Source organism: Pavona decussata, unplaced genomic scaffold, assembly GCF_977016875.1.
Source record: "Pavona decussata unplaced genomic scaffold, jaPavDecu1.1 SCAFFOLD_195, whole genome shotgun sequence".
Taxonomy (NCBI): domain Eukaryota; kingdom Metazoa; phylum Cnidaria; class Anthozoa; order Scleractinia; family Agariciidae; genus Pavona; species Pavona decussata.
Window position 1 is genome coordinate 94,959 of NW_028145604.1, and position 27,162 is coordinate 122,120.

General features: G+C 38.1%; 1 protein-coding gene across 1 annotated transcript; it reads right to left on the reverse strand.

Annotated features, from left to right (window-relative positions):
- Positions 1-143: 143 nt before the first annotated feature.
- LOC146461540 (uncharacterized) lies at positions 144-27,148 on the reverse strand. Its single transcript, XM_085086714.1, has 17 exons — positions 26,837-27,148; positions 25,009-25,045; positions 24,638-24,688; positions 23,826-23,905; positions 22,366-22,470; positions 10,941-11,048; positions 10,782-10,827; positions 10,089-10,244; positions 9,205-9,360; positions 8,929-9,075; positions 7,143-7,307; positions 6,245-6,353; positions 5,103-5,158; positions 4,828-5,013; positions 3,920-3,989; positions 2,475-2,634; positions 144-2,164 (listed from the first exon to the last, which is right to left on the reverse strand). Exons 1-17 carry the CDS (start codon positions 26,951-26,953, stop codon positions 2,024-2,026), a joined length of 1,890 nt encoding a protein of 629 aa, XP_084942840.1. The 5' UTR covers positions 26,954-27,148; the 3' UTR covers positions 144-2,023.
- Between the last annotated feature and the right edge of the window lie 14 nt (positions 27,149-27,162).

The following is a 27,162-nucleotide window of genomic DNA, read 5'->3' on the forward strand; positions in this document are numbered from 1 at the left end:
ATCGATTTCCTCGTTGGTTGAAGACCCGGGTTTCTCAGCCACCATCAGCTTACTATAGCATTTCCAGCCTATCAGTCATTATAATTATTGTTGATCAGTGTGTTTTTTTCCGGGTCAGTACAAAAACAATCAAGGGTAAAACGCTGTTTCAGATCAAATTTATTTTCAGCTATGTTCGAGTGTAGTTAGATAAATTTAACAAAACTCCTCAATCAGCCACCGTTCAATACCAGATTGGCACTTGGTAGATTGACAATTGTTATAATTCAGTAAAGACAAAAGGTGGATGAAGAGGGGAGGGTTATGTCTTAAGCGTATCAGAGTGCATGACTCTTTTCTAACAGAAATTCTCTGTAGACTTTTTCTTTAGGTATAAAGCTGATGCCGGATTTTTTGGGTATTTTTCCTATTTATGTATGCATTTATACTCCATCCCAAGTTGTTTGTTGTTTTGTTTTGTTGATTTTTTTTGTTATTGTTTTAGCTTTTGCTGTTTCGCTCCCTTATCAACTATAATAGCGAGTCTGATTTATAAAATTACTTCTCTTGCGGAGCATTTTCAAGGGAAAGAACAGTCGTTCCGGTGGGAAATTTAATGGAACGGTCCTTTCCACTGGGAAATTTTTTCGTAATAAAAGGAGCACTTTTAGAGGTATTAGGATTACCGGAATATCACTTGTATTATTCACTTCTGCATACTAGTGCCATGCTCCTTGGTGAAATACGCGGTTTATTTTCCAAACTTGCAAGTGGAACGAATCGTTCCATTTGATTTCTCAACGGGAACAACTGTTTTTTCCATACAGATGGAAAGTGCTCCGAAACTGTATTATAGTACTGTTCGATAAGGCGCGAAAATTCTCACCGTTTTTTCCATACAAATGAAAAGTGCTCTAAAGTTCACTGGTGTAAACTGTTACTAAGTAGCCTTTTACACTTTGTCTTGTGGCCACATGCTGACACACTTTGACTTCTGTTAGGCAAATCCGGCGTGGCCTTTCCCAATACTGCTCTGATATTGTACATCTTTGCCCTTGGATTTTTTGATAACGGTTCCTATTTTCTCGACTACTAAACGTTAATACGAACATTTCTAATCTATAATGCAGACTCCTCCTTATTACGCTGAGTTTACTTGACGCTAAGGTCCCACAATTCGGTCTCGAATAATTTCCATAACAAGGAGAACATACAACCTATTTTAACTCAGACGCCACCGGTAGCAATGTTAAAACATTATTATAACATAGTGTGCGTGCTTACCTATCTAATCAAATCACAAATAAAACCTGTTTTCCGAGTACCACTTTCGGTACTTTGTTGTCATTGTGTTATAAAAGAATTGGTTCATGCTTTTAGCTATGCGTATATCGAGTTATGGATGCACTAGGGAAGTTTGGAGAGCACTCAAGAAGCTAGAGTTGTTCTCGGCTACGCCTCAAGCAACTCTTTCATGACTCTTACGCTTCTCTCGTGCTCTCCCAACTTCCCGCGTGCATCCGTAACTCGATACACGCATAGCTAAAAGCATGAACCAATTCTTAATTTGAAAACTCACAGCAGCGCATGAAGGTACAGTATTGGACATCTAAAATATTGAAGGAGGACTTTTCTGCTGTACACTGTATTGCACTTTACAAGACGTCTGTCAGAATGGCTTTTTTTGAGCAATAGTACCTTTTATTTTTGCAAAACTTATTTCTGTACTTATTATCACGTCCTTGCTTCTACAGACGATTAATTATTACAGAATGGAAAAATATCAAGTTTGAGAACTTCGTAGGAGATGATAAATTATTACAGTTTGAGGCGGTCAGTTTGGCTTAATCTCTTAGGTGAGTGCCTGTACAAGTTATTCAGCTTAAACGCAGCCGGTGTAGTAGGTACAGAATTTTCACTTTGATCTCAAAAACCGTCGTCTAACGAAGGACAAAGAGGCGGCTGCTACGCTGAGTGCTGTTCACGGATAATCACGAAGAAACGTTCAGACACTCTCTGCCAACAAGTCGCGCGTCATCAGGTCTCACGTCTCCTCTAACATGCTGTAACATTTTTCGCAAACTCGTCGCAGACTCGCCGCAGGATATCCCGGCAGAATAGGAACTGGGGTCCGTTTTGATGTGCAGGAAGCACAGAAGACGCCGCCACAATTCCGACAGTGATGCTGTGGATTTTAAAATAAATACTATGACCACAAAAACGATGGTAGCATGTGGAATGACTTAATGGACGAAGTAACTGACTTGGCTGACGAATAATTGTTTCACGAACGCTCACCGGTCACAGCTGTGGCCTTCACCATTTTCTCTTATAACTATTCTCCCCGATGGCTCCCTATGTATCCCCCCCGGGGAGAGGGGAGTGGATTAAGTAAGTTGTAAGAATTAGAAATGTTTTACCAATCATGTAAAGTAAAACTAAAAAAATTGCATAATCTGGCTTCTAGCAATGTTATGAAGTTGTGTGGCACGCACCTTTCTATTCACCAATGAAAACTTATTTTTGCATGCCATACAGTTTTTGATCAAGTCGTCTGATACCCAGGCTCTGGTGACAAGGCACGAAGTGTGAGTACTACCACATTCGACAGCACGGACTCGCCTGCCGTCCATATCCAGTTCACAAGGCACCGGTCTGGAATACAAGGTTTGAATACATCAGACTAACCCGGGGGGGGGGGGGGGGGGGGTGGTGTTCCGGATTTCAATAGACGGGGACGATCAAAGGATTTTTTTGGGTCTGAAATTTTCGATTCCGGGGTTTTTTTGGGTAGGAAAATTTGGCAAGTATTTTTTTGGGCGGCTTTATTTAAGTAGGGATTTTTTTAGGTATTCAAAACAATCTGGAGATTCGTGGTATACAGTGCCCGCGAATCCCGGCCGCGTTGTCATTCTGCATAATGTTATTGTTGAAACAGAAGATGTTCTTGGGTGTCTCGAGTGTTGTTAGAATGATTACCAGATGTGGAAAAGATTACTTCAGTTAAGGCTCGGAAATTTGGCATGGGATTTTTTTTGGGTTTTGATTTTTGCCCTCATTCGATCATCCCCGTCACTTGAAATCCGGAGTACCCCCCGCCCCTGCCCTGGGCAGACTGAGATACAAAGGACTAGGGATCCAAAGTTTAGATACAAAGGACTGGGGTGACTGGGGGGCGCAAAGTTAAGATACAAAGGACTGGGGGCGCAAAGTTTAGATAGAAAGGACTGGGGTGACTGGGGGGCGCAAAGTTAAGATACAAAGGACCAGGGGGCGCAAAGTTTAGATAGAAAGGACTGGGGTGACTGGGGGGCGCAAAGTTAAGATACAAAGGACAGGGGGCGCAAAGTTTAGATAGAAAGGACTGAGGTGACTGGGGGGCGCAAAGTTAAGATACAAAGGACAGAGGGCGCAAAGTTTAGATAGAAAGGATTGGGGGCGTACGGTTTAGATGTCGGGAAACATTAGCTAGAGCGAGAATACTCGGAATTGCATTTTGGAATGATTTGTTTTTATAACATACTTCTCACTGCGGAAGTGTTAGAATGGTAGTCCATGCCATTCCAGTCATTTTGGTTTAGGAAAGGTTGTCTTTTATTTTATTGATATTCTAATCATCCTCATTCGGTTTACTCTTATTTCATTCAAGAGAGCAAAAATGCGCCTTGGTTACATGGCCTACTACATGTTCTGTCTATCTATTATAATCCTGGATAGAGAGAGAATCAATCTAGGCGAATGGTCCTTGCCCAAGAGAACGACACAAATTGATGCAGAGAGTAGCAATTAATTTTCCAATGTTCTGATATAAATTTGACCCGCCATCCACTACATCAGTAAGTTTTACACAATCGTTGCACGGTACAGAAATTATAGGCAAAATGTAAAAACAGGTACAATGTAAGCATAACCAAAATTGTTATGATCAACAAGGACTTGCCTGTCTCTTGTATCACCATGACCTAAGCGGCCGGCTTTTCCTTTTCCCCAAGTAAAAACTTCTCCATGTTCTGTGAAAGAAATCAATGAAACAATAATAACAAAAAATATTTATCTGTGGCCCAAAATATTAGTTTCACCATATATTATAATTAACAATAATTATCACTCATCGCTCTTGGAAAATCTACTTCCATCCACCGAGGTGAACAATTATTGTTGTAGTATATAAAAAGCAGTGGGTGGCCAGTCGCACTAACTTATAAGTCACTTTTTTTTCTGAAAACTGATGGAGAAGAGTGAACAGAAAATCGAGGACAGTTCCAGGAGGTGAATAGCAAATACTGTCAGCTGTAGTTTGAGTAGCCAATCAGAGTGTAGGAAAAACACTTTCCACTTATTTGGCATGTAATCTTTCTCTGGTTTACATACTTGTACCCTGTGTAGCGCAGCGTCCACTGGGGAAACCACTGCTTACAGGGTAACATATTTGTCACGTGGAAGTCCAATATTGAAAATAATCCATTGATAATTTCATTTTTTAAAGAGACCCAAGGAATTGGCAAAAACGTATCAAAACTTTAAGTATTCTGGCAAAACTAACTAACTCAAGAAAATACAACAAGAATACATTAAAAAAAATCTTATTGCAAGCTATTTCCTTATGACAAACGAGAAACGTTCCTATGGCCACAAACACTAATTTTGTAAGTAATTTGCAACTTTTAAATATGCCCATGAATAAACTTCCTGCCCATTTCCTTTCAAACTTGGCATCATAATTATAAGTTATCTGTCCTCCTTTTATTATTGATGTTATCAGGAAAGATTATAAGTGAGGAGAAACCAACAACAACAACAACGGAAGAAGAGTGTGAGTGAATGGTCAGAATTCTTCATTTCACTGACCTGTAACAGCAGCAGTGTGAAAAGCTCCACAAGACACTTGAACAGGTTTAGCTGCTTTAGAGTGACCAGACAGGTGTATCCTGGCTGGAAATGTAACCTGTAAAACTGGTTCTTCTGACTTGCCTCTCTGGTTTATCCCAAGCTGATTTTCTGTGTTGTCACCCATTCCAAACAACTTTCCTTTTTCTGAACATAGAAAAAAAAGCAACCTTATTATCAACAAAAAACTGATGCATAACAACAATTGTTCTTCTCAAAAATAACGATGTACTTACTTGACAAAAACACTGTGTGTTTTGCTCCACAGCTTACATCAATGATCATATGATTTCTCGGGAGAAAGTAAAATAAGTAATTTTCTATTTAGTATGTAAATAGTTGTGATATTTTTCTATGTCTAGAAGAATGCAATAATAGTAGTAATTATTGCTCACTTGTGAGTATGGTGGGGGAAGGAGGTATTCCTTCAACTGAGGATAGGTCTTTATTCCCACTTTAGGTAAATTCACATCTACTAAATACTTCAGTGTAGTTATTCATCTAGTTACACCAATCCTTTTACCAAAGTACATTATTTTTGATTATGATTTATGTAATTGTGGTGGACAACTATACTCCACAATTCAAGTAGATAATGGTTAATAATGATGGAAAATCATGGCTACAATTCAGCAAATCATCATTAAGATGGAGAGAAATTCATTCAACATTTGTGGCCAACAGAATATTCCATATTATAAACTTACAACTCCAAAGGACCAACTCATCAAAGCATTGGCAACACTATGCCCTACACAGAAACTATTTAATGATGCACAATAAATGCTAAATGGAAGCAAAAAATCACTCATTTATACTCATATGACAGCATAAAACTTACAACATTTCATATCAAATCAACACTTAGGCCTAGTTTATACGTCGCGCTACAGTCCGATTTAATTCTGACGACTTTAATTCTCATTAAATTCGTCGTTCCGTCGACATAAATTGTAGCATGGTTTTACGCGTAGAAATCAATATGGTCGAATTTAATTCTCTTCCCAAATGCAGTCTCTGGTCGCCAAGGGTCGCTACGGGCTCGTTAAAATAAGTTTCAAATACATTTTAACAATGTATGCATTTCATTCGACGCGATACTAGTGCGATGTTTAAACTGAAGACGTGTTATCGATATTTTACACGTCTTACCAAGACGGATAAAACAGCTAGGACAAATTTAATTTACCAGACGAATTGAATTTGTTTTAGATGTCGTGCTATCATTAAATTTAATTGCTTGTGGGACCTTGAATTAAATTCATCTGAATTAAATTCGACTGTAGCATGACATATAAACTAAGCCTTACATAGAGGGATAAGAGAAGGAAAAAAAACATGTTATATGCATTGGGAAGATTTAACAAAAAATCAGTACCTTAGATCAGCTGCTGTGGATAAAAGATAAGGCTTCGATGCATAGCTTACATTGTCCAGTCCTAACTGTGCAGAATGATTAGCACCCCACAGCCACAACAAACCAGCATCTTGTAAAACAGAAATACACCACAAAAAATAAACACCTCAAACACAAGGTAAAGGCCCAATAAATCTGTTTCAACATTTGACCAACATTCATTCAACAAAAGTTAAATGAATGTTGGGCAAAGGTTGGACAACAGAGTGTTCAAATGCCTTCAACTTCATTCAACATTTTTGAGAGAAAAGGAAAATTGAACTGATGTTGAAAGAGAGATGAAACCAAATTAAATTTGATTCAACACGCTTTAAACAAGCTTTCAACATTTTTTAGTTACACTTTCAACAATGTTAAAGGACCTGTTCAAACGCCCCTGACATTTAGTTCAACAAAGTGTTGAATGCATGTTGATGCAAATGTTGAAACTGTTTAAACGGCCCTTAACACATGACTAAGCATATCTGGGAGGTGTAGATGTATGGCTCAGAGGCCCAAACCATATCCCTTTCACAGACCAACATAGAAGAATATTTACATCCTTTTTCTGGTTAGTATAGGCAGGATGTACCCATGCAGAATTAAGATCAAAATGGCCACTCCATATCCTATATCAAAATGGTCCAAAACTGTACTCTACAGCCATACATGCCTAGTACAGAGCTAACATGCATTATGTTGGTGCTTCCCTGTTCACTTGAAGATACGAGAAACTCTAGACAAGACAGTCTTCACAAGTTATAAGTCAAATGAGATCACACAGTTCAAAGAAATACACTGGGGGGGGGGGGGGGGCTGGGCTGGGATGGAGGCATTAGCAAGGGTTGGTGTAGAGTTATTAGCAAAGAACAAGACAAACCAGATATAACAGCGCTGTGATGTGATCCACATGTCACATACGTGATGTTGTAGCTCTCCAGTTCTATTGAACGGACTGGCTCATAACTCAGAGGAATTCCTGACACACCCAGCTGACCAAACTCATTGTCACCAAAAGCAAAGCACTGGCCATTTCTTGTGCAAACTGCAGAGTGGTTCAATGTGTACACTAAAATTAAATACTGGATTGCTGCACCAAACTGTACCTACAATAGCAGGTTATATGAACTTTAACTTTTATGGCAGGATTCACTGTCACATCATCAAAAAAAAAAATTAATTAATGATTACCAGTGGCAATTAGTAATGGGGTCATGAAATTTTTGGATGGCATGCATGTGACGCTTAGTTTTCGCCAAACCCTGACCCTGTTTCACACTTAAATACTGTATGTCATTTTTCCATACTCATTTTAAGAGCTGGCTTGTAAAACTCATACCCATTTGAAGACCTGGGACAAGTTGCATAAAACTTAACAGCGGGCGTAAATGCTATCGTCAGACGTTAAAATACTAAATGTGACTAGGATAAAGGTCTGGCGTTAGCAGTTACGCCCGACGTTAAATTTTATGGAAATCACCCCTGGTTTGTAAAATCCACACCTGATTAGGGACCGGTCATTATTTACGTAGAGGGGAGGAGAGGGAAAAAAGAAAGGGGGGGTTGGGGGTCAAGGCTGTTTTAGATTGGCAAGAGGGGGGGAGATAATTTTTTTAAACAATTAATGGGGTGTCATCATTTTTTAGGTTTTGCAAGGGGTTTTGTCTGTGCTTTGGCAAATGGGATTACTTTTATGAAATAAATTAATTTCAAAGATCCAGGTGGTGAAGTTAGAAGAATATTGTCATAAACTTCATTGCTTTAATATTTCACACTTTAATAACAGACAAATCCAGATCAGCCTGTTTCAGTGTTTGATTTTGGCTACATTTAATATCAAAATTAACATGGTGTTTTGAAGTGTTGACAGGCCTAACACAACTCCTCCTGGTGTCGCCCATGTTGTATACTAGACCTTTAGAGTTTGGCTCAATACGAGTATGTCTTTTAAAGATTTTCCTCTCTTGTACATGTAGGATATAATTGGTGGATCCTGATAAATTTCTTTCAACAAAGGTTGATTCTCACTTAAATGCCATTTACTTATTAAGATGTTCTTTAGGTTTGGCACGGATGGATTGTATTGTGTGACAAAGGGCAACATTTTCTTGCGCATTTTTTGTTTCTGATGAAGTGCCGACTTTCCGTCTGTAAATTGAACTCCTGCGAGGACTTTATTGACCAGACTGGATCTGGGTATGCCTCGTATGTGCAAACGGGATTTTAAATCTCTTATATTTTCTTCAAAAGGAGTTTTTGAAAAATTAGTTCTTAAAAGTCTAAGGGCCTCGCCCTTCATAAAACCTTTCCTGACACTTGGGGGGGGGGGGGGGGTCATCAATGAAATATTGAATTAAGAAGGGGGGTTACTTGCCATTTTTAGGGCCTGAGGAGGGAGGCCTGGCAAAAATTTTCATCTATCAAAATCTTTTTCCCTCCTCCTCCCTCTACATAAATAATGACCGGTCCCTTACTGAACAAAATGATTTAAAATATATACCCATTTTCAAACCAGATTGCTTAAAAAACCATATGCTTTGAAGAGGCACATACTTATACTGCTTTAAAAATAAGGGAGTGCCATGCCTCCAAACACAGTAGGTGAAATTACAACCACACTATGTTGTTAAAATAATCTTTAGTCAGAGAGGAATGAGTTTGTTCACCTAGAGTGTGGGCAAGTCCACAAGCAACATCTGTCACCCTATGCTCTTGAAGTACTTCAACCAATCTTGGTAAGATCACTTTTCTTGACTCACTCTCATACCCAAGCCTCGGTCCTCCTTTTCCCCATGTGTATAAGTCACCCAAACCTGCCAACAGAAAATAAACCTCACAGAAGTGGACAGGTTTCCTAACTACACCTCATACATTCTCTTTTAGTAATAACCAATAATTTTTAATGTGTAGCGTACACTATAAACCTTTGACTTTTGACTTACTGGAAATGGCAGCAGAGTGAAATTCATGACAGGCAATTTTTGAAACTTTCACATCCTTCAATTCAGCAATTCTAAGTGGAGTTGATCTGTCTCTAAGGTGTCCTTGCCCAAGTTTTCCTCCATCTCCTGATCCCCAGGAGAACACTTCACCTTCCTCTGAAGAACAAAACAGAGAGATCAGCACGTTAGCAACAACACCACAAGAAGTCAGACACATTTAAGTTATGGAAAATTAAGTTAACAAATTTGAACTAAATAAAGTTTAAAATGAATGCTTTACTAAAACTTATTTGCGACACTCAGACATATCTTTATCTCTGTAGTATATCTTTAAACCAGTTGAGGTTCCCAAACTTCCTATTAACAGGTTCCACTCCTGTTAAGAGACCTTTGATTTTCTTTTTTCTCATGCAAGGTATGGTTATGCCACTGATTGAAAAAAAATACATTTCAGTATTAGACAGCAGCAGTTGCCTTTAACACCACTTGTGTTCTTCAGCAGAATGATATCTACTGTCTTCTGTGGAACACTGCGTTAAATTCTACCATGGCCTTTATTGTTCATCAGGAAGTCACTGTTTTGATGCTTTGTTTACAGAATAATGTCAACATAAGTGTGGAATGACAGCATTCTTACAACTTCTTGTGAGACTGGTCTATTGGAAAATAGAATTAATCTTAAAAGAAATTCCTTTTGAAATGAGCTATTTGCTAAGTTCAATTTCATTATCCAACGGTGACTGACGTGAATTAATCAAATTAACTTTTTATGCCTGAGCATCAATATACATATAAAAAAATTGCTATTATGGTAATTGTCGTATTTTGATATCACCTTTACATTTGCTCGGACTCATGGAACAAATGAGACAAACTGAACTTACTTGTCGCTGCAATGGTATGTGTGACACCACATGCCACCCTCCAAATATCCTTTGACAGTAATGCTTCCAACACTCTCGGCACATTCTCTTCACCATTCTCCCCATGTCCCAACATTCCTGTGGTACCATCACCCCATGTGTACAAATCACAAGCATCTGAAGAGACAAACAAAAAACAAACTGTAATTAGTGGGTTCTCTTCAGGGCCTTGACATACACTGTATGGTTCAGTTGTTAAAATAACATGTCCATTGATAAGGAGATTATTTAAATTCAGTCTCTAACAAAAGGAGCCCTTAATATCTAGAGAGTGAATTGACAGTGCTAAGAATAGTTTCAAGTCACTTATATCATTCTTTTTGGCAAACATGTATTAGGGGTATACAATGATTCCTTGAAAAAATGCACAGTCTTCCTAAAATTAGGCAAAGTCTCTAAATTAAACGTTTTTTAAAAACAGGTTTTGAAATCTTGTTTTCTGACCTCAGCCTGTTATACTGTTAACTGTAGCTGTATTTACATGTGAATGCAAGAAGCTGTCATTTTAATACAGTCTCAGGTTTTGGAACAAGGGTCTCCTAGTCTTGTAATGACACAGATTTACCATTCTACTGTATACCCCTTCTATGAGTAACATACTAGCTCAAACAAAATAAGAAATTAGTTGTGTCAACCATCACTGTTATCATGCACCTTCATTGTATGCCTTCCCTCCATAACCCAATGCAGACATAGGAATCTGTCAAGAAACGTACACCAATTTGATGGTTAGTAAAAATAAAACTCAACCAAGAAATGACAACTCTGAAATTACCAAAGCACATTGATTATGGCAGTGATCAGGATGCATACCTCTTCAGGTCCTTGTGGTGGTTTAGTATCAGTCTCATCATTTAAGTTCCCATTTTTGTGGTACAAATCATCAATAGATTTTCTCTCATTAAAACCATTGATCAGTGCCTATTATTTCAAGTTAGAAAGTAAAAAACAGTTTGTACAAATACTTCGGAAAAACAGCTGCACAAATATGTTTCACTGATCTAAAGAAACCAAAGGAAAATAAATTAAAATTAAACTAGTTTGAAATATAATTTGCAAAGAAAAAGCTCAGACAACCATAACAACTGCAACTGAAGTAGGGCATGTGCCTATTTCAAACTTAAAGCTTTGAATTTTTTTTAAAACCTAATGATTCTTAATTTCCTTTGTTCAAGATTGTAATAATGATTGATTCTGAGACAAAGGAAACAAATCTACTTTTTGGGAATCCACTTATCCTAGTTTTCGTGCAAGTTATATATTAATAAAAATTGAGTACCTTATATTGAAAATCTCGCAGATACATTTCCATACAGACATTAATAATTATTGGCAGAAGATAAATCGCAGATAAGTCCTTTCAAGTAAAGGAAAATATATCCTGCAACCTCTTTGCACCATTTGGTAAGGTAGCTTTTAATAATTAGGGTTAGGTTATTGAATAAGCAAGTTGTGGTCAACAGTTCTCTATTTAAATTTGTACTTTTTTATGTTATCATTTTTCACAGGATATTCCGCTTTTAATCCAATCAGACAAGCCCATATAATGGTGGTTTTTCTAGCCGGAATAGTCCGCATCTTGACCAATAAGAAAGTAACTTAGTAACATGATATCTATGAGAAGCGGAATATTCTGCATTTAAACCAATAAGACCAGTTTAATTTAATTTAATATTTCACATTCCATCAATGGGAATTGAAATTTCACAAACAAACGAACCATTTAGTTTTCAAAACTTTACTCTCGTAATATCCTTTCAGAATTATTAAGTTCATTGGTAACACTTATTGTACTCAAAAATATATTATATTTAGAACAGTTTCACCTTCACAGTCATGCTTCACTGAGTATGAACAATGGTGTTGTTGTTGCTTGAATGCCTACAGTACAGATTTTGTTCAGGTATCACCTTTTTTTTTCCACGTGCAGTTGTTTTTCATAATGGTATTTTATTTGACCGTATTTAACGTTCTCATTTACATTATTGTTCAAGCGATGAAACCCCGTCTTTCATACACAAGGTTTCGCGGCAGCGCGTGTGTTCAGTAAACAGGCATTTACCCACGTCCAGAATTATCTGCATGGTTTGATGTTCAAATCACATGGACAAGGGAAAAATTGAGTTGCTAAGGGAACAATATTCTTTCTCAGTATTCACGCGTGTATTCCAAGGCTTACAACCAGTTAAATGTGCATTTGGCGCCAAATAAACATGAAGGCGGGAAACGTGCAGGAAAGCTAGGGTAAAAAGCGGTATAACTCTGCCGGTGAATGACACGGAATGATAGAATTTTCGACAGAAAGGAAAGCATTTGCTTAGTCGGATGGTTCATAAGCTATCTACTAAAGCACTTGCGTAACTGAATTGCAGTGGAGGATGTCGATAAACAGGATGGATTGCGAGAATAGATGATTATGGAAGGGGCAGAAGAATAACAGGTAAGCGTTATTTCTTAGTGACTCATATTTCCTTAATGCAAAAAAAGTAATTTTGCAAAATGGCATAATATCGGTAGGTCGGGAAAACATTTTACCGACGATCTGACTGGAAATCACCGGAAAATAAAAGTAGGTTTACAGTTCTTTTACCGTGCGAGCTGAGGTCCCTTCGATCTCCCGATTTTTCTAGGAAGATCAGTAAAAGGGATCTCTGCTCACAGTCTATCAAGTTCTTTGTCAACCTTTTCGAATTATGTTTTAGATGTGTAGGCGGCAAATTCATCGATCGCACGATGTTTTTATCCACGTTTCCCGTTTCTGACACATCTGAAATTAACCAGGTAGCGGCATTGTCTGAAGCTCTTTCATCGGCGGAACGGAAATGATGTGTGAATTGATTTCGATCAATAGGGCGTATGATAACTTACCACAGACATTTCGATTGTTTTCAATGCGAAAGACGGGGTTTCATCGCTTGAACAATAATATAAATGAGAACGTTAAATACGGTCAAATAAAATACCATTATGAAAAACAACTGCACGTGGAAAAAAAAAAGGTGATACCTGAACAAAATCTGTACTGTAGGCATTCGAGCAACAACGACACCATTGTTCATACTCAGTGAAGCATGACCGTGAAGGTGAAACTGTTCTAAATATAACATATTTTTGGGTACAATAAGTGTTACCAATGGACTTAATAATTCTGAAAGGATATTACGAGTAAAGTTTTGAAAACTAAATGGTTCGTTTGTTTGTGAAATTTCAATTCCCATTGATGGAATGTGAAATATTAAATTAAATTAAACTGGTCTTATTGGTTTAAATGCAGAATATTCCGCTTCTCATAGATATCATGTTACTAAGTTACTTTCTTATTGGTCGAGATGCGGACTATTCCGCCTAGAAAAGCCACCATTAAATGGGCTTGTCTGATTGGATTAAAAGCGGAATATCCTGTGAAAAATGATAACATAAAAAAGTACAAATTTAAATAGAGAACTGTTGGTCATGTTTGCTTCCAGCTTCACTTGCATCACAGAAAGCGTTGTTGTGATAGAATCCCAACTTTTCAAGATCACTGACATCACATCATCTTAATTATACCTTAAGAAATCTGGAATAGCTGACCTGAGACTAGCCCACTGGAGAAAATTACATAAGTAAGGTGTTTTAAACTCGTAACGTTTTTAATAGTATCTAGGGAATCTAAATTACCCTGAAATAAACCTAGTTGCCTAATTGAAATCACATTTTTCTTAGAAAATCTTTTGTAAAAAGCCGGTTGTCCATCATCCTAACGTCTTTAAATTGTTCCAAATAATTGAATCTCTATTATCCTTTTCAGAAAAAAAGCATTCCTAAAATCTGCCCAAAACCGAATCAACTCTGCACAAAAATTGTTAGAAAAATGATAATCTTTAGAATCATAATCACAATGGAAAAGAAAGACACCCCCGTATGGTTTTAACAGATGTTCCAAATAACACTTCCAACCGGCGGCCTCACCACTAAACCACCTGTTAAGCCATGATAATCGAAGAGATCTCACTAAAGTTTCAGTCTAACAGTTACTGTTTTAAGCCTCCATTTTCATAAGAATTAATCTCAGCAGTCCTCACAACTCTGCCTTGGCCTCTCCATAGAAATCTAAAAACAATCCTGTTAATTTCTTTAATTATTTCCTCTGGAACTGCAAACATACTTGCTATGTTAATCAATTTTGGCAGAATGAGCGAATTAATTATCTCAGTCCTACCATATACAGTTAGGCCTCTTCCTTTCCACCAATTAGCTGTGTTTTCTAATTTCTTCAATCATTGTTTATAGTTCATTTTAATGAATTCATCGTAGTCCTAAGTTAAGTAGACCCCTAGGCATTTGATCGGACGTTCTGGCCACTTGAGCCTGAAAAAGTCGCCCTTGTGACCAAGAGTCTCGCCAATACCCATACATTCAGATTTGTAAAATATTAATTTTCAATCCTGAAATTTTCTCAAAGCCTTCAACTACATCCATTAAAGCCTTAAGGGAGGCATCATCCTTTAATACTCCAGTGGTTTTATCTGCATATTGTAGCAATTTTATTTCACAGTCCCCAAGGTAAATCCGGTGAATCTTATCATTTGTTCCAATGGCAATGGATAATAATTATTCCACAGCAGTAATAAAAATATAGGGTGATAGGGGATCTCCTTGTCGAACACCCCTCTCCAGGTAAAACAAGATGCCCGGCTAATGGCATTAACACGGAATGTTTAATGTAACTCCAATTATTCCCCATTGTGTGTTTCGCAGATATTTAAAAACTATCCTCCCTTGGCAAGTGAAATAATAGTCTGAATGGCTTTATTCAGATATATTGCGTGATACTTATCGTTGGGTTACTAGGAATCATACCAGAAATAACTTTGCAATAACGTCATGACCCCGCTGAACTGGTCTGGCCTCCTTTAGCTCTAATCCTTCGCGTTGATTATTCGATCTGTTTTTGAAAGCAGAATTCCTTTGCTGTGTACTCTCCCAATTTCCACCGTTTCAACTGTTGAGTACTACCTTGAAGTTATTATTTCGATTTACTGCTTGAAAAAGGTTTGTTTTCTCTCTAAAAAGCGGCAGATCAGAGTCTTTAATTCATACATGTGGCCACCATTGAACAAAAACAACTTTTCGAAATGATGACTTGCTTTGACGTCACACAGGTAGAGATAAGTGGGTCCCCTTCCTCGTGATATACGCGCCGATAATAGATTTTGATTGGGCTGTTTTTGTTCAAGACAATCAGAACAATAAATCCCTTCTGGGAGAGGGCAGAATTTAATCAAGGTTTAATGAATAAATCAAAATATAATGATTTGACGTCACACAGGAAGGAATGAGTGGGTCCCCTCTCTCGTGATATGTGCCCGAATAATAGATTTTGATTGGCCTGCTTTTGTTGAAGACAATCAGAACAAGACATCCCTACTAGGGGAGGACATATTTTAATGCATAAATTAATTTGTCGATTTGTGACTACGACGAAGAAAAAAAAAGATACCCGACCGAAACCTAGACACGGCCTGCCCTGCGGGCATTCCGTGTAAAAAATCTGAGTGCAAACCATTATTACTAACATGGCTTGATACATCAGTATATAAAATGGAAACCCATTTTCTAAGGGTCACACTAAAACCAAAAACTTCCAAGCACCTAGAAATGAAATTCCATTCAATACTATCAAAAGCTTTCTCAAAGTAAAGAAACACTATTCTTTAATCATTTTTTGTAAACTCCAGAATATCATGTATGGTTCTAATATTGTTTCACCGATGTACCTTCCTTCTACATAACTGCTTTGATTATGGTGAATTATTATACTTAATAAGATATTCTTAATAAGGAATGCCAAAATTTTAGACAGTATCTTTACATCTGTATTTAACAAAGAAATTGGTCTCCAATTATCTCAAATAGAACGGTCTTTGTCTTTCTCATCAAAGAGTTTAATAATTGCTTGCCTCTGAGAGGTAGATAGAATTCCTGACTCAATAGCTACATTGAAGGAATTTACAAGACTTTCCCAGAGTAGATGCCAAAAAGTTTTGTAGAACTCAAATGGAAGTCCATCTTATTCTATGCCAGGAACCTTACATGTATTCTTTTTAAAAGTCTTTAACACTTTGGTAGCTTCTTCAATTGTCACTTTACCTTCACATCTTTTCTTCAAATTATCCAAAAGCTTTGGAATTGTAGGATTATCAAACAACGAACTGCTCAGTGTGACAGTCAAGGTTTACAGCCTTTGAGCTGTATAGATTTTTGTATTTTTTTTTTTTTTGATCTTCTAATATTGTGTATGGGTCCGTTGTAATAACTCCACTCATATTTATTAATTTTCTTTTTTGTTTCCCAATATGACTCCTTTTCTCTAAATTCAGAAAGTATTTACTACTATTTTCTCCATGCTCATGCTACCTAGCTCAGGCCCTAACAATGATCCCTTCTACTTTCTTTTCTTCAAGAAACTCCAATCCATTTAAACCTTTTCTAGCCGATTTAATGTGTCCTCTGATGGATGGGATTCATAAAGCGTCTTTAATTGCTCTAGTTCTTGTACCAATTCCAACTCTTCTTTCCTCTTTTCTTTTGCACTTTTTTAAGAAAAATTAAAAGAGAATTCACGAAGTTTGTATTTCATCCATTCCCATGACATCTATTGATTATCAAATAAGGAAATACACTCTTTACTCCATTTGGGAATGGTGTTCTCCATTGCTTCAGTGTAGTCCTTATTCAATAATAAAGATACATATCTAACTTCCAGCAACCCCGACCCTTGAGTTCTTGTTGTAAAACTTGAAATTCAATATTGAGTGGTCTTTTTTAATTGCTGAAACAATATCAACATAAGTTACATAATCGAAAAGATAAGACAACTTCAACCAATAAATTATCAAGCCTACAGAAGACGAAGGGTGATTTCTGACTCCACGTAGAACTCTGTACTTCTTGATTCTTAATTCTCCAAATGTCCTGTAAGCAAAACTGTTCTTGTAAGCCTTTGATAGCCTGAATAACACCACAGCACGGAATCAAAATATTGCCTTTCTTATCCAGAGACGGATTTAATGGAAAATTGAAATCTCCACCGACAATAATACTATCTTCCTGGGATAGCCCAAATTCCAACAAGACCTTCAGTAAACTTACATAAAAATTGCATGCACAAAATTTGTGCACGCAATTTAACGTTACTGATTGAACTACCTATCATACCTCACCTATCTCACCAGTGCTGCTGGGTCAGACCAGAGTATTGGCAGGTCAATATTACCAAAAGTCAGTGAAATGAACTAGAGAGCTTAGTGTCAGGAAGTCATTACACAGACTTAGCTGAAGCACAAACACCAATAGGCATCCCCAAGTTTATTTGTTATATCACAGATCAACCTTTAAAGGGAGGGAAGGGAGGGTACAGTGTAACAGTAGATAAAACAACGCTTAAATTGGGGCTCGTGCATCTCTTCACTTGGGGTTGGGTGCCTCAGGTCTGGTCCCTTGGGGGGCTGTGTCTCCTGGGCCACAAGCCCCCCCCCCCCCCGCCCCAATTGCTCCAGGCTGTCCCATCGCGGAGGTCCTTCGGTATGGCAGGCGGGGCTCGTGACTGGGTTGTGGGTAGGGCAGGCTTATGGGGTGTTCTACCTACCTGGGTTTGGGTTGGCGGTGCCAGCCCCTGGCTCCTGGGCACCCGACCTCCATTTGCGACATAGGCATTAAATAGGGTTAAATTTAATTTAACTTAGTTAACGACTTGGAGCAAGTTTGCTCCTTGGTGGCGTGGCGTAGCGTGGCGTTAGTGTTTATTGGCATATAGTTTGAGCACGGGTGGCACATTAGCGTTTGGGCATTTGTTGTTACATTACTGTTTGGGCCTGGTTCAGGTCTGCAGGCAGTTGAGTGGCCAGCAGTATTCCCTTGCAGTTTAGGCGTGCTCCTTTGCACATGCTCGGTAATTTACTCTACTCAGTGTTTTTCGTGGCGTGGCTAGTTTATCGCGTTTTGTTGGGCTTTTCTTTCCCTCCCTTCCCTCCCGGTAGTGTTACCTTGTTATTGTTTGGGATTGGTGTTGGGGGTTGGTTAGGGTTAGGGTTAGTTCGTTGTCTTATATACTTATTATTTTTCCACTGAGCTTCTAGTCTCAGTGTGACGGGTGCTAGGGTTGGGGCTGGGTTGCAGGCGGAGCTCGTGGCTGGGTTGTGGGTAGGGCAGGCTTATGGGGTGTTCCACCTACCTAGGTTTGGGTTGGCGGTACCAGCCCCTGTCTCCTGGGCACCCAACCTCCATTTGCGACATAGGTGTTAAACAACGCTTTAACTAAGTGCGACTTAGAACCTTCCATCACACATTTAAAGCTAGACAGCGTTCAAGGTCAGGGCCAATGGCCAGGGTTGTACTATTCTTATTATAGACTTTACATCATATATAGCAAACAAGATTTGAATGCACCAATCACTGGTTAAGCAAGGTAAGGTAAGGTAAGGTAACTTTAATAGACACGGTAAATCCTTCAGCAAATATGAGATATACATTCAGAGATACAAGATAAAAGATAACCAAAATCATACCTAACTAAACTAACTAACCTAAACTACTGGTAACCACATACTAAAAGCTGCTTTACAAGGATGCCGTGTTAAAACTCATCCATACAGAAAAAGCAAACTAACTTATCTCCAGACAATGTCGCAACATATTTATTATTACAATCTGACTATTGTCAAACACAACAATGATATGTACAGTGTTAAGTCTAAAGTACAGTATGTAGAGATGCCCCCCAGGGCTAGGGGCGTTACATTCCATTAACCGTGTTTTACAATTTTACTTTAAAGCTTTCTATTATTCAACATAATGTATTGACAACAAAGCACAATTAATTTTATATAGCAGAAAAGATGGAGATAGGGCTTATTTGTTACAAGAGATTCTTCTCCTCAACACACTAAACCTCGTTTGTATAAAATAACAATACTCACACTACTAAATAAATATAATATTACAGATTATTATTCAACACATTGTGACACTACCCAAATATGGTCATGTTGAACTCAATATATGTCATCCGCACACAACAGATATCCTACGATAAACGTAGTTTTCGTGAGTCGGGGAGAAAAATGGCAGAGCGCTTTCAAAACGTATAAACGACCTCGCAAGATCACCAAACTATTAATAACGCTGTCTTATACTGAACATATAAAAGGCAACCAAGGTTGCCGTTAAGAATTGTAATGGTCAGTGCAAAAACTTTGACTGCTTACCTAGCTTTCTATTAATTTTGTGAACATGCAAATTACAGTTCAGCAAAAACGTTTAATATATTTTTCGCTAGACTTTTGGATTGTCCTGTATTCTAGGGCTCAGAAATTACAAACAGTACATGTATTTCCTTATATTGGTTCTTGCAACCGTTAAACAGAGATCTCGACTCGTCTGGAAGAGATGAAGAGAACCACCCGAGAGGCTGAGAAAATCCGAGCTCGCACCAAAGTGCCTCAAGAAATTTAAGCTTTCTGGTAGACAAAATGATAGACGGAGTTGACGGAGTACAAAGTAGTTATTCTCAGAAGCATCAGAGCTGCTTGAAAAAACCGTTTAGTTTCATAAAAGATCCAGAGTTCCTGCAAGGAACAAGGCACTAGATGCGTTTGTCAAAACACTGAGCAAAGATCGTGAAATTGCTTGCGTAGTAAACAAGAAACATTCCCCCCGAGAAATCATTGAAAAGCTTTTCCAGTCTGTTCAGCTCAGCCCGGCTGACCAACAATCCTTTGCAGCTTCAAAATACAGTTTGGTTTTAGCTCGGAGGCTACAAATTTGTGGAAAATTTTACTGGAGCGATTGGCGCACTAGTATCAGGCGATATTCCACGCGATTTTGCAGGATAATTGTTAAATATCGGCTGTGTATAGAAGGAGAATATTGGGTGCACTGTGACCAAAGCCTAGCTTCAAACATGGCAGATCAGATCATTGTGTTCACTTTTTAACCCATACCAACAACAATATCACTAAATAAGTACGTAAATTATGATCATCCAGGTGAGTGTAGTCCTGAGAAGGACTGTTTGTGGTGACTTTGACTGACGTTTCGACAACCTGAGCGGAAGTCATCTTCAGAGTCAAGTGAATTGTGGAACATCAGTAGGTGGTATATACGTCTCTGGTTGTTAACCTGATTGGTCAACGAAGTCCAGATGTTATTGGTCGTTTGTCAGTAAGCCGTGATGTTATTGGCTCTGAAGACTGTAAAAAGTGATTGGTGCGTTTCGATCCGTCTTTTGTTAGTCAAAAAGTCCGTGGGTCTATTGTTAGTAAAATGTCTATTGTTTGCCTGTTTCGTTGTTGTTGTCAATAAGTCATTTGTATGGTGCAGGTAGTTGTAGGCAAAGGTTGAGTGGCGTTTGTTCTAAGTTAGTAAACCAGCTTTCCAGAGTGAGTCGTTGATAGTAATTTGTACTGCAGGTAATGCACTTGGCAGAGTCCCAGTCGATTCTGTGGTTCGTTTGTAAATGGTGCTCAGCAATGTGATTGTTGATGTCACCATTTCTAGTTGCTCGTTTGTGTTCAGTCAGTCGTACGTTTAAATTTCTGCCGGTCTCACCAATATAAGTGGCCTGGCAGTCGCAGCATTTGATCTTGTAAACTGCTCCCTGTCTGCGGTTCGGTTCGTCTTTGTCCTTTACTTTCGTCAGTAGTTGTCGTAAAGTGGTTATGGGTTTGTGAGCTACACGGATATTGTAGGGTTGTAGAATCCGTGCGATAGTCTCAGAAGTGCCCCTTACGTAAGGTACAGTTACAGTGGTTACGGGAGTCGCGTCATTGTTTGTGACGTTAGGTTCAGTGTTCTTGTAAGTGTTACGTCTAACAAAGTCCTTGTTATAGTTGTTCTTGTTGAAGACGTTGTCTAAGTAGTTGTTTTCGTCTGCGAGTCTATCAGGTGAGTCACAAACCAGTTGTGCTCGCCTTGTTAAGGTCTGTATAGTCGTTGCTTTGTGAGAAGTAGGGTTGTAGGATGACTGGTCCAGTAGTCTGTCAGTATGTGTTGGTTTCCTGTAAACCGTAGTACTTAGTTTGTTGTTGTTGTTGTTATGGGTGACTAAGCAGTCTAGAAAAGGTATCTTACCATTTTCTTCGATCTCCTTAGTAAACTGTATGTCAGCATTCTATCTGTTAAGGTGTCCGTGAAAATCGTCGATTTCGTCTTTGTGCACTGCTGTAAAGATGTCGTCTACGCACCGTAACCAGAGCGGTAGTGTTCGTTTGTAGGTTGCTAGGGCTTGTTCCTCGATGTTCTGCATGACAATTTCTGCTACAACAACAGAAACTGGTGAGCCCATAGCTGTTCCGTGTAACTGTTTGTAGTGCTTTCTGTTGTACTGGAAGTACGTGGACGTTAAGCAGAGGTTCAGTAAGTCCATTAAGTCATCTGTAGGCAGTGGCAGTTTTGTCGTGAAGTTCTCGATGGCAGTAGCAGTACAGCCTAGAGCCAGTTGAAGTGGAATACTGGTGAACAGTGATTTCACATCAAAAGACACAAGTTTGTAGTCGTCAGGTATTTGTTCTGTCTTAATAGCGTCAATAAGGTCTCGATAGACTGTAGTTTGTGTTGGAATTCGTTTGTCAACGGTTTCAGTATAGTAGTCAAGTATTTGGATAGTTCGTAAGTCGGGGACCCACAGAACGAGACTATGGGTCGCATGGGTATGTTAGGTTTGTGTAGTTTTGGTAGTCCGTAGAGTTTAGGTGGTGCGGAACACGGCACCTCAGTCTGTTGTAATGTTGTATGTCAATAACGTCAGTTTTCTTAAGGTCAAGTAGTTTACTGTTAAGTTTACGTTGAAGTGATGGCGTCGGGTCTCGTTTCAGTTCTTCGTATGTCTGTTTGTCGTTAACTAGAGTGTCCATTTTGTTGTAGTGGTCGGTCTTGTCCTTTTTACAGTCTTCACAGCCAATAACATCACGGCTTACTGACAAACGACCAATAACATCTGGACTTCGTTGACCAATCAGGTTAACAACCAGAGACGTATATACCACCTACTGACCTTCGACAATTCACTTGACTCTGAAGATGACTTCTGCTCAGGTTGTCGAAACGTCAGTCAAAGTCACCACAAACAGTCCTTCTCAGGACTACACTCACCCGGATGATCATAATTTATGTACTTATGACATGACTCCTGGGTTCAAACCATTTACAAGTATCACTAAAGGCAAAACGGACAGATAAGGATTTTAGCAAAAGTTACCTGGAGTCCAACAGTCCAAAAGTCAAACTGCTGTTCATCCATACAAACAACATCTAAGGTGTGCAAAGTTCTACCAATCTTGTAAAGCACAGAGAATGAGATTGCCTGAAGAGGAAAAAGCATGTTTCAAAGACAAGCACTAATAAAAATTACACACTTAGACAGTCGGCTTATGAAGCATCAAGCAAAGAATCAGCAAGTGAGGCACATCAAACTCAATTTCTATGTAATACAAAAAGGGATCAGTTGCTGAAGAAACTGTCAGTGGTGCTGCATCAGTGGGGAGTGAAAAAACCTTGACAGGAGTGGGAATTACAAATAAAATAAAATATGTCTGACCTCCCTCTCTCCCCTTTTCATAAAACTTATTATTAGTGAAACTGCGGCTTGTGAAAATTTTGTTTTGGCGTAAGTGAAAACAGACATGTTACTAGCCACTGGGCTAGTAAGCTAAAAAGTTAGTCTTGAGCTTCTAGATAACCAGTCTGTATGAATGCAAAATGTGAATATGCAAATCTGGAGAAATCATCATCCAGAGAGCCTTTGTAATAATCAATCAATTTTATTATTCCAACCACAATAAATTACAGTCTTATTATTACAATGTAATTCCAGTTACTATCTAACATGAATTTATATCCAAACATGTAATCAATAATAATTGATGGCCATTATTAAAAATTATACAATGAACTGTGTAAAACGCGCGTTTTGATTGGTGTGTGATTAGAGTAATAGACGCACGATTGACGTCATCGAGTGGTGTGACCGGCGCACGTGATCAGAGTCTAGAGTCCAGCCAGAGTGACTGGTCAACAAACTGTTTTTGCGAGTAGCTGACAAACATAGGCAAATTTTAGCAGAAAGGAAAACTGTACAATAAAAATTGGACAAAGACCATTGAGAGTGATCTCAACCAGGACAAAAAAGCTAGAACTTTGTTGTGACGTGAAAAGGAAGCAAATATTTGTCGAAATATGTCGCCAATAGAAATCCGGTAATGGTGAGTAATCGATTACAAGTTGCAGTGAAGCGACTTACATGCTGTAATATTTTGGGGTCAGGATTTCCTTCTGGAATAAAGGTTAGTTTTGAAAATATTGTTAGTGAAATTCTTTCGGATCATACTCTTATTTAGAAGATCAAATTGCATGTGTGTAGTAGTCTAAAACTGAGTTTGCTGGAAAGTTTTTGACTCAGCTCAGTCAACGCAATGCTCGCTTACGAAATGTGTTCAAACGTCTTGGTTATTGTATAAAACAAATAGATTCCATTTTGCCATGGGTCTGTACTCTGACAACGCACAGAGGACGTCAAAACATGGTGAGAACATCAGTCACGCTACTCGCCCTTTGTTCTCACCACATTTTGACGTCATCTGTGCGTTATCAGAGTACAGACGCACGGCAAAATGGAATCTATTTGTTAAACATTTACCGGTATTGGGCTATTTTACATACCTCCTTCTGTGGTACAGGACAGCTCTGAAACACTTTTGATTTCTGTCCTTTCATAAGTTGAGTCATTTGAGCAGTTAATACTATAAGTAATAAAACCAAAATGATAGAATCTTTTCACTAAACCCTTTAAACCCCAAAAGTGACCACCATATTATTTCTCCATACATCAAACCCAGGTCATAACAATAAAGAAAATCATCACCAAAGGATGGTGCCTACTAATACCAAAGTATTTTTGCGCGGTTTATGACTATGCAGAAAAAGCAGATCTTAGCAAGGGCTATGGAAATCCAAAAGGAAAATTGGGAGTGACCACATGTTTTTTGAGATAATTAAGCAACAATTCTTCTGAAAAGCAGTAAAATACAAAGCAATATATGGCCTTTTTTTTGTTTTTTCAAATTGAAGCCTTGTTATCTTTGAAAAATGCATGGTTACCCCTAATTTTCTTTTTGAATACCAAAAGCACTTGCTAAATTCTACTTTCCCCGAAAAGTTTTAAACCACGCAAAATTATCCTTGTATTAATAGCCACCATCCATAGGAAACCGGATTATCACGAGATGCACAGAATGTATGCGCTGTAACAATAGTAGGCACCACCATTAAACAGATTCTCCCAACTAGCTAGTATGCTGATAAATAGAGAAAAGTAAGGAGAAAATGAGTGCTGATATTATGTCTTGAAGGTGTGCTCCTTCTAGTGTATCTACTGATCCCTATCATTTTTAAAGTTCAAAATCGTATTCCCAGTAGTTATAATAGTTTTGTAAATTTCTCAAGAAAGTGGACTACATTGTTTAACAACATACCAGATTTGTCTCCTGTTTTTCTAGGTGATCTCCACTGAATTTGCGAAAGGTCTGCAACAAATTATGATTAGTAAACACTGAACATAAGATGAAAAGCACAAAGCCAACGGCAACTGCAAGTAAATTAACTGTAAGCAATAAATGTTGCTTTTTCTGGAATGTTGATTACAAGTGGTGATTTGGCTACCTGGTATGCAGCCCTACAGTGTATATACAAATCTTTAATGGTGTTACATGAATAGCAAACAGGCAAGTGTCCTGTCAGATTTTCAGTCTGTTTTTGCCCAATAGTTTAGAGTGTGCACAATTAGCCCTACAATTATACATACTTCAACATTTGAACATAGATTTTAATATATTTATTGCCTTACCTCGAGACAACACAAATCTCTTGAACTGAGGAGTTCCCTGATTACAAAAGAAACAAGATTAACAATGATTTAGAAAAAGACATTGATCAAGGTTGGTTTAAGTCACTTCACTCTACTATATCAGATCACTCCACATTGTGCATAGATCAATGTTAAGTCAAAGGATAGGAGGCATAGGGAGAGGCCAGGAATAGGAAGGGGATTTGACATCAATAACCTGCTTACAGCTGTATAAAGGGGACTTTTGATCATTTTAGCAGCCTTCTTACAACTTTTCAATGCCATTTAGTGACTCTTTTGACCATTCATCAAAACCCTGTATTGGGGAATTTGAACAGAAAATCACAGCTAGGTTCACTTTTGCCTGGCCTGATCCTAACCCTGCATATTAACATTGATAGATGCATTGATAGTTAAACTGCTAACAAAAATAGTTCAGATTGCCCCACAAAATCAGTTAGATTGCTGTGAGGAATAGTTAGGTTACTTGATTTTCCCTTGTGTGAAGTACATTATTTTGTAAGGAGTCGAGTAAAACTGCTTGTGTGGAGTAATCTGGCCTGGGGCAAAGTGATGGTGGAGTGAAGTGATAACAATCAAACAATGATACTTAATGATGATGATGATATGATACTTTATTTCAATTATTTTTGTTTCTCTCTTTTTATTGTTGTTGTTTTCCTTCTGCTATATTCTTTCTTTTTCTATTCTACTTAGTTACTTTTCTTATCAATTTACCTTGGTGCATAGTATTAGTTTTACTAGGTGCCCCTCTATCCTCCTCTCCCCTATTTGAATTGTATTTTTGTGCTGTGTGTTAGTCTAGGTTTTTAAAACCTCCAACTTTTGTATTTTGCGCTTACTGTATGTAACAGAAAGAGTGGAGAGTATAAATGAAAAAATGTCAATTGTCAAATCGAACAATCAATACACATGTAAGTCTTTTTTTAAAGTAAGTTGTTAATTTATTGAACAAACCGAACATGTTATAAAAAGTTACAAATTAAGTTATTGTGCAGGTAGAAAAAGTGTTACAACATAGATATCAGATAATGTTCCTGTCTTGCCATGCCTACATGTGTATAAAGCTAGGGGAGGGTAACGTAGTCATGTGAAGCTTTTTGTCTATTTTAAACTGAATAATGAGTTTGGGTATAAATTCATAGGTGTCTACTTTCTTTTGCATTGTTTTGCACACATAATGGTACTGCTTTGCATATAACAGAAGAAGACGCAAATCCTTTGTTTGTTTATCAGAAAGGCTGGTGGTTAGGGTGCACGTTCAATAGAGTCGCTCTCCCCGCACATAACACACTTCACGCAATCAGTTATCTCAAAGCATTTGAGTTCCATATTAGTGACTAGTATCCCGTGCAGCAATTTGTCTTAACTTATTATCTTGAGTGATTTTATAGTTGTTTTGGATGCAGTGCACCCAATTGTCAGCAACTTCAGGAGAGTGTTTCCACCATGATTTAATCGCAGTCACTTCTGTATTAATTTTCTCTACAAAAAGTTTATAAAACTGCTTGCAGAACGTTTTCTTTAAGTTTAGAGAAACATCATTAGATAATTGGAAATTGAGGTTTTCACAGATTGAGTTCAGGTACCCAAGATCAGTATGAGCTGATGTGTAGCTTCTGTAAGTCATACTTTTCCTGTTTATTGATTCTTATTGCTGATAGAAATCAATAAAAATCCTTGATAAAATCTAAAATTGTGACCTAACTTTATACCTGCAGTGATGAGCTAATTCAATCGTCCAGCGATTGCAATGAACAATTGCCAAGTTTATTAATCCGTTTCAGCAGTTCAGGGATATACTTACATGACGTTTAGCCTTCAACATGATACAGCCTTTGGTCATTTTAAACAATGATAAAACCGCGAGTTCCAGGGATGGTCGACAACCGCCAGTTGAATCTGAGGCTTCAGGATTTGCCATGTTCCTCCTTTGTCCCGAGTTATTCACCAACAAAATATACAAAAAAATGTATTTTCCACCTGTCGGCGAGGCATCTTCTATAATCTAATACAAGCTATGAGCTAGAAGTGTTCTTCTAGTCTATAACAGTGAAAAAAATGCGACCCGTCTTTGATGTATCGACTTTTGATGCTTTCCGCCATGATGAATTAGCTTGCATTGCAGTCTGG

Excerpts from the sequence above, each read along its gene's own strand:
- LOC146461540 (XM_085086714.1), bottom strand. The coding sequence starts at position 26,953 with ATGGCAAATCCTGAAGCCTCAGATTCAACTGGCGGTTGTCGACCATCC. Across the intron at positions 9,361-10,088 it reads ACATACCATTGCAGCGACAA|AGGAAGGTGAAGTGTTCTCC; the intron begins GTAAGTTCAGTT and ends TTTGTTCTTCAG. Across the intron at positions 2,165-2,474 it reads TTTCATTGGTGAATAGAAAG|CATCACTGTCGGAATTGTGG; the intron begins GTGCGTGCCACA and ends TAAAATCCACAG.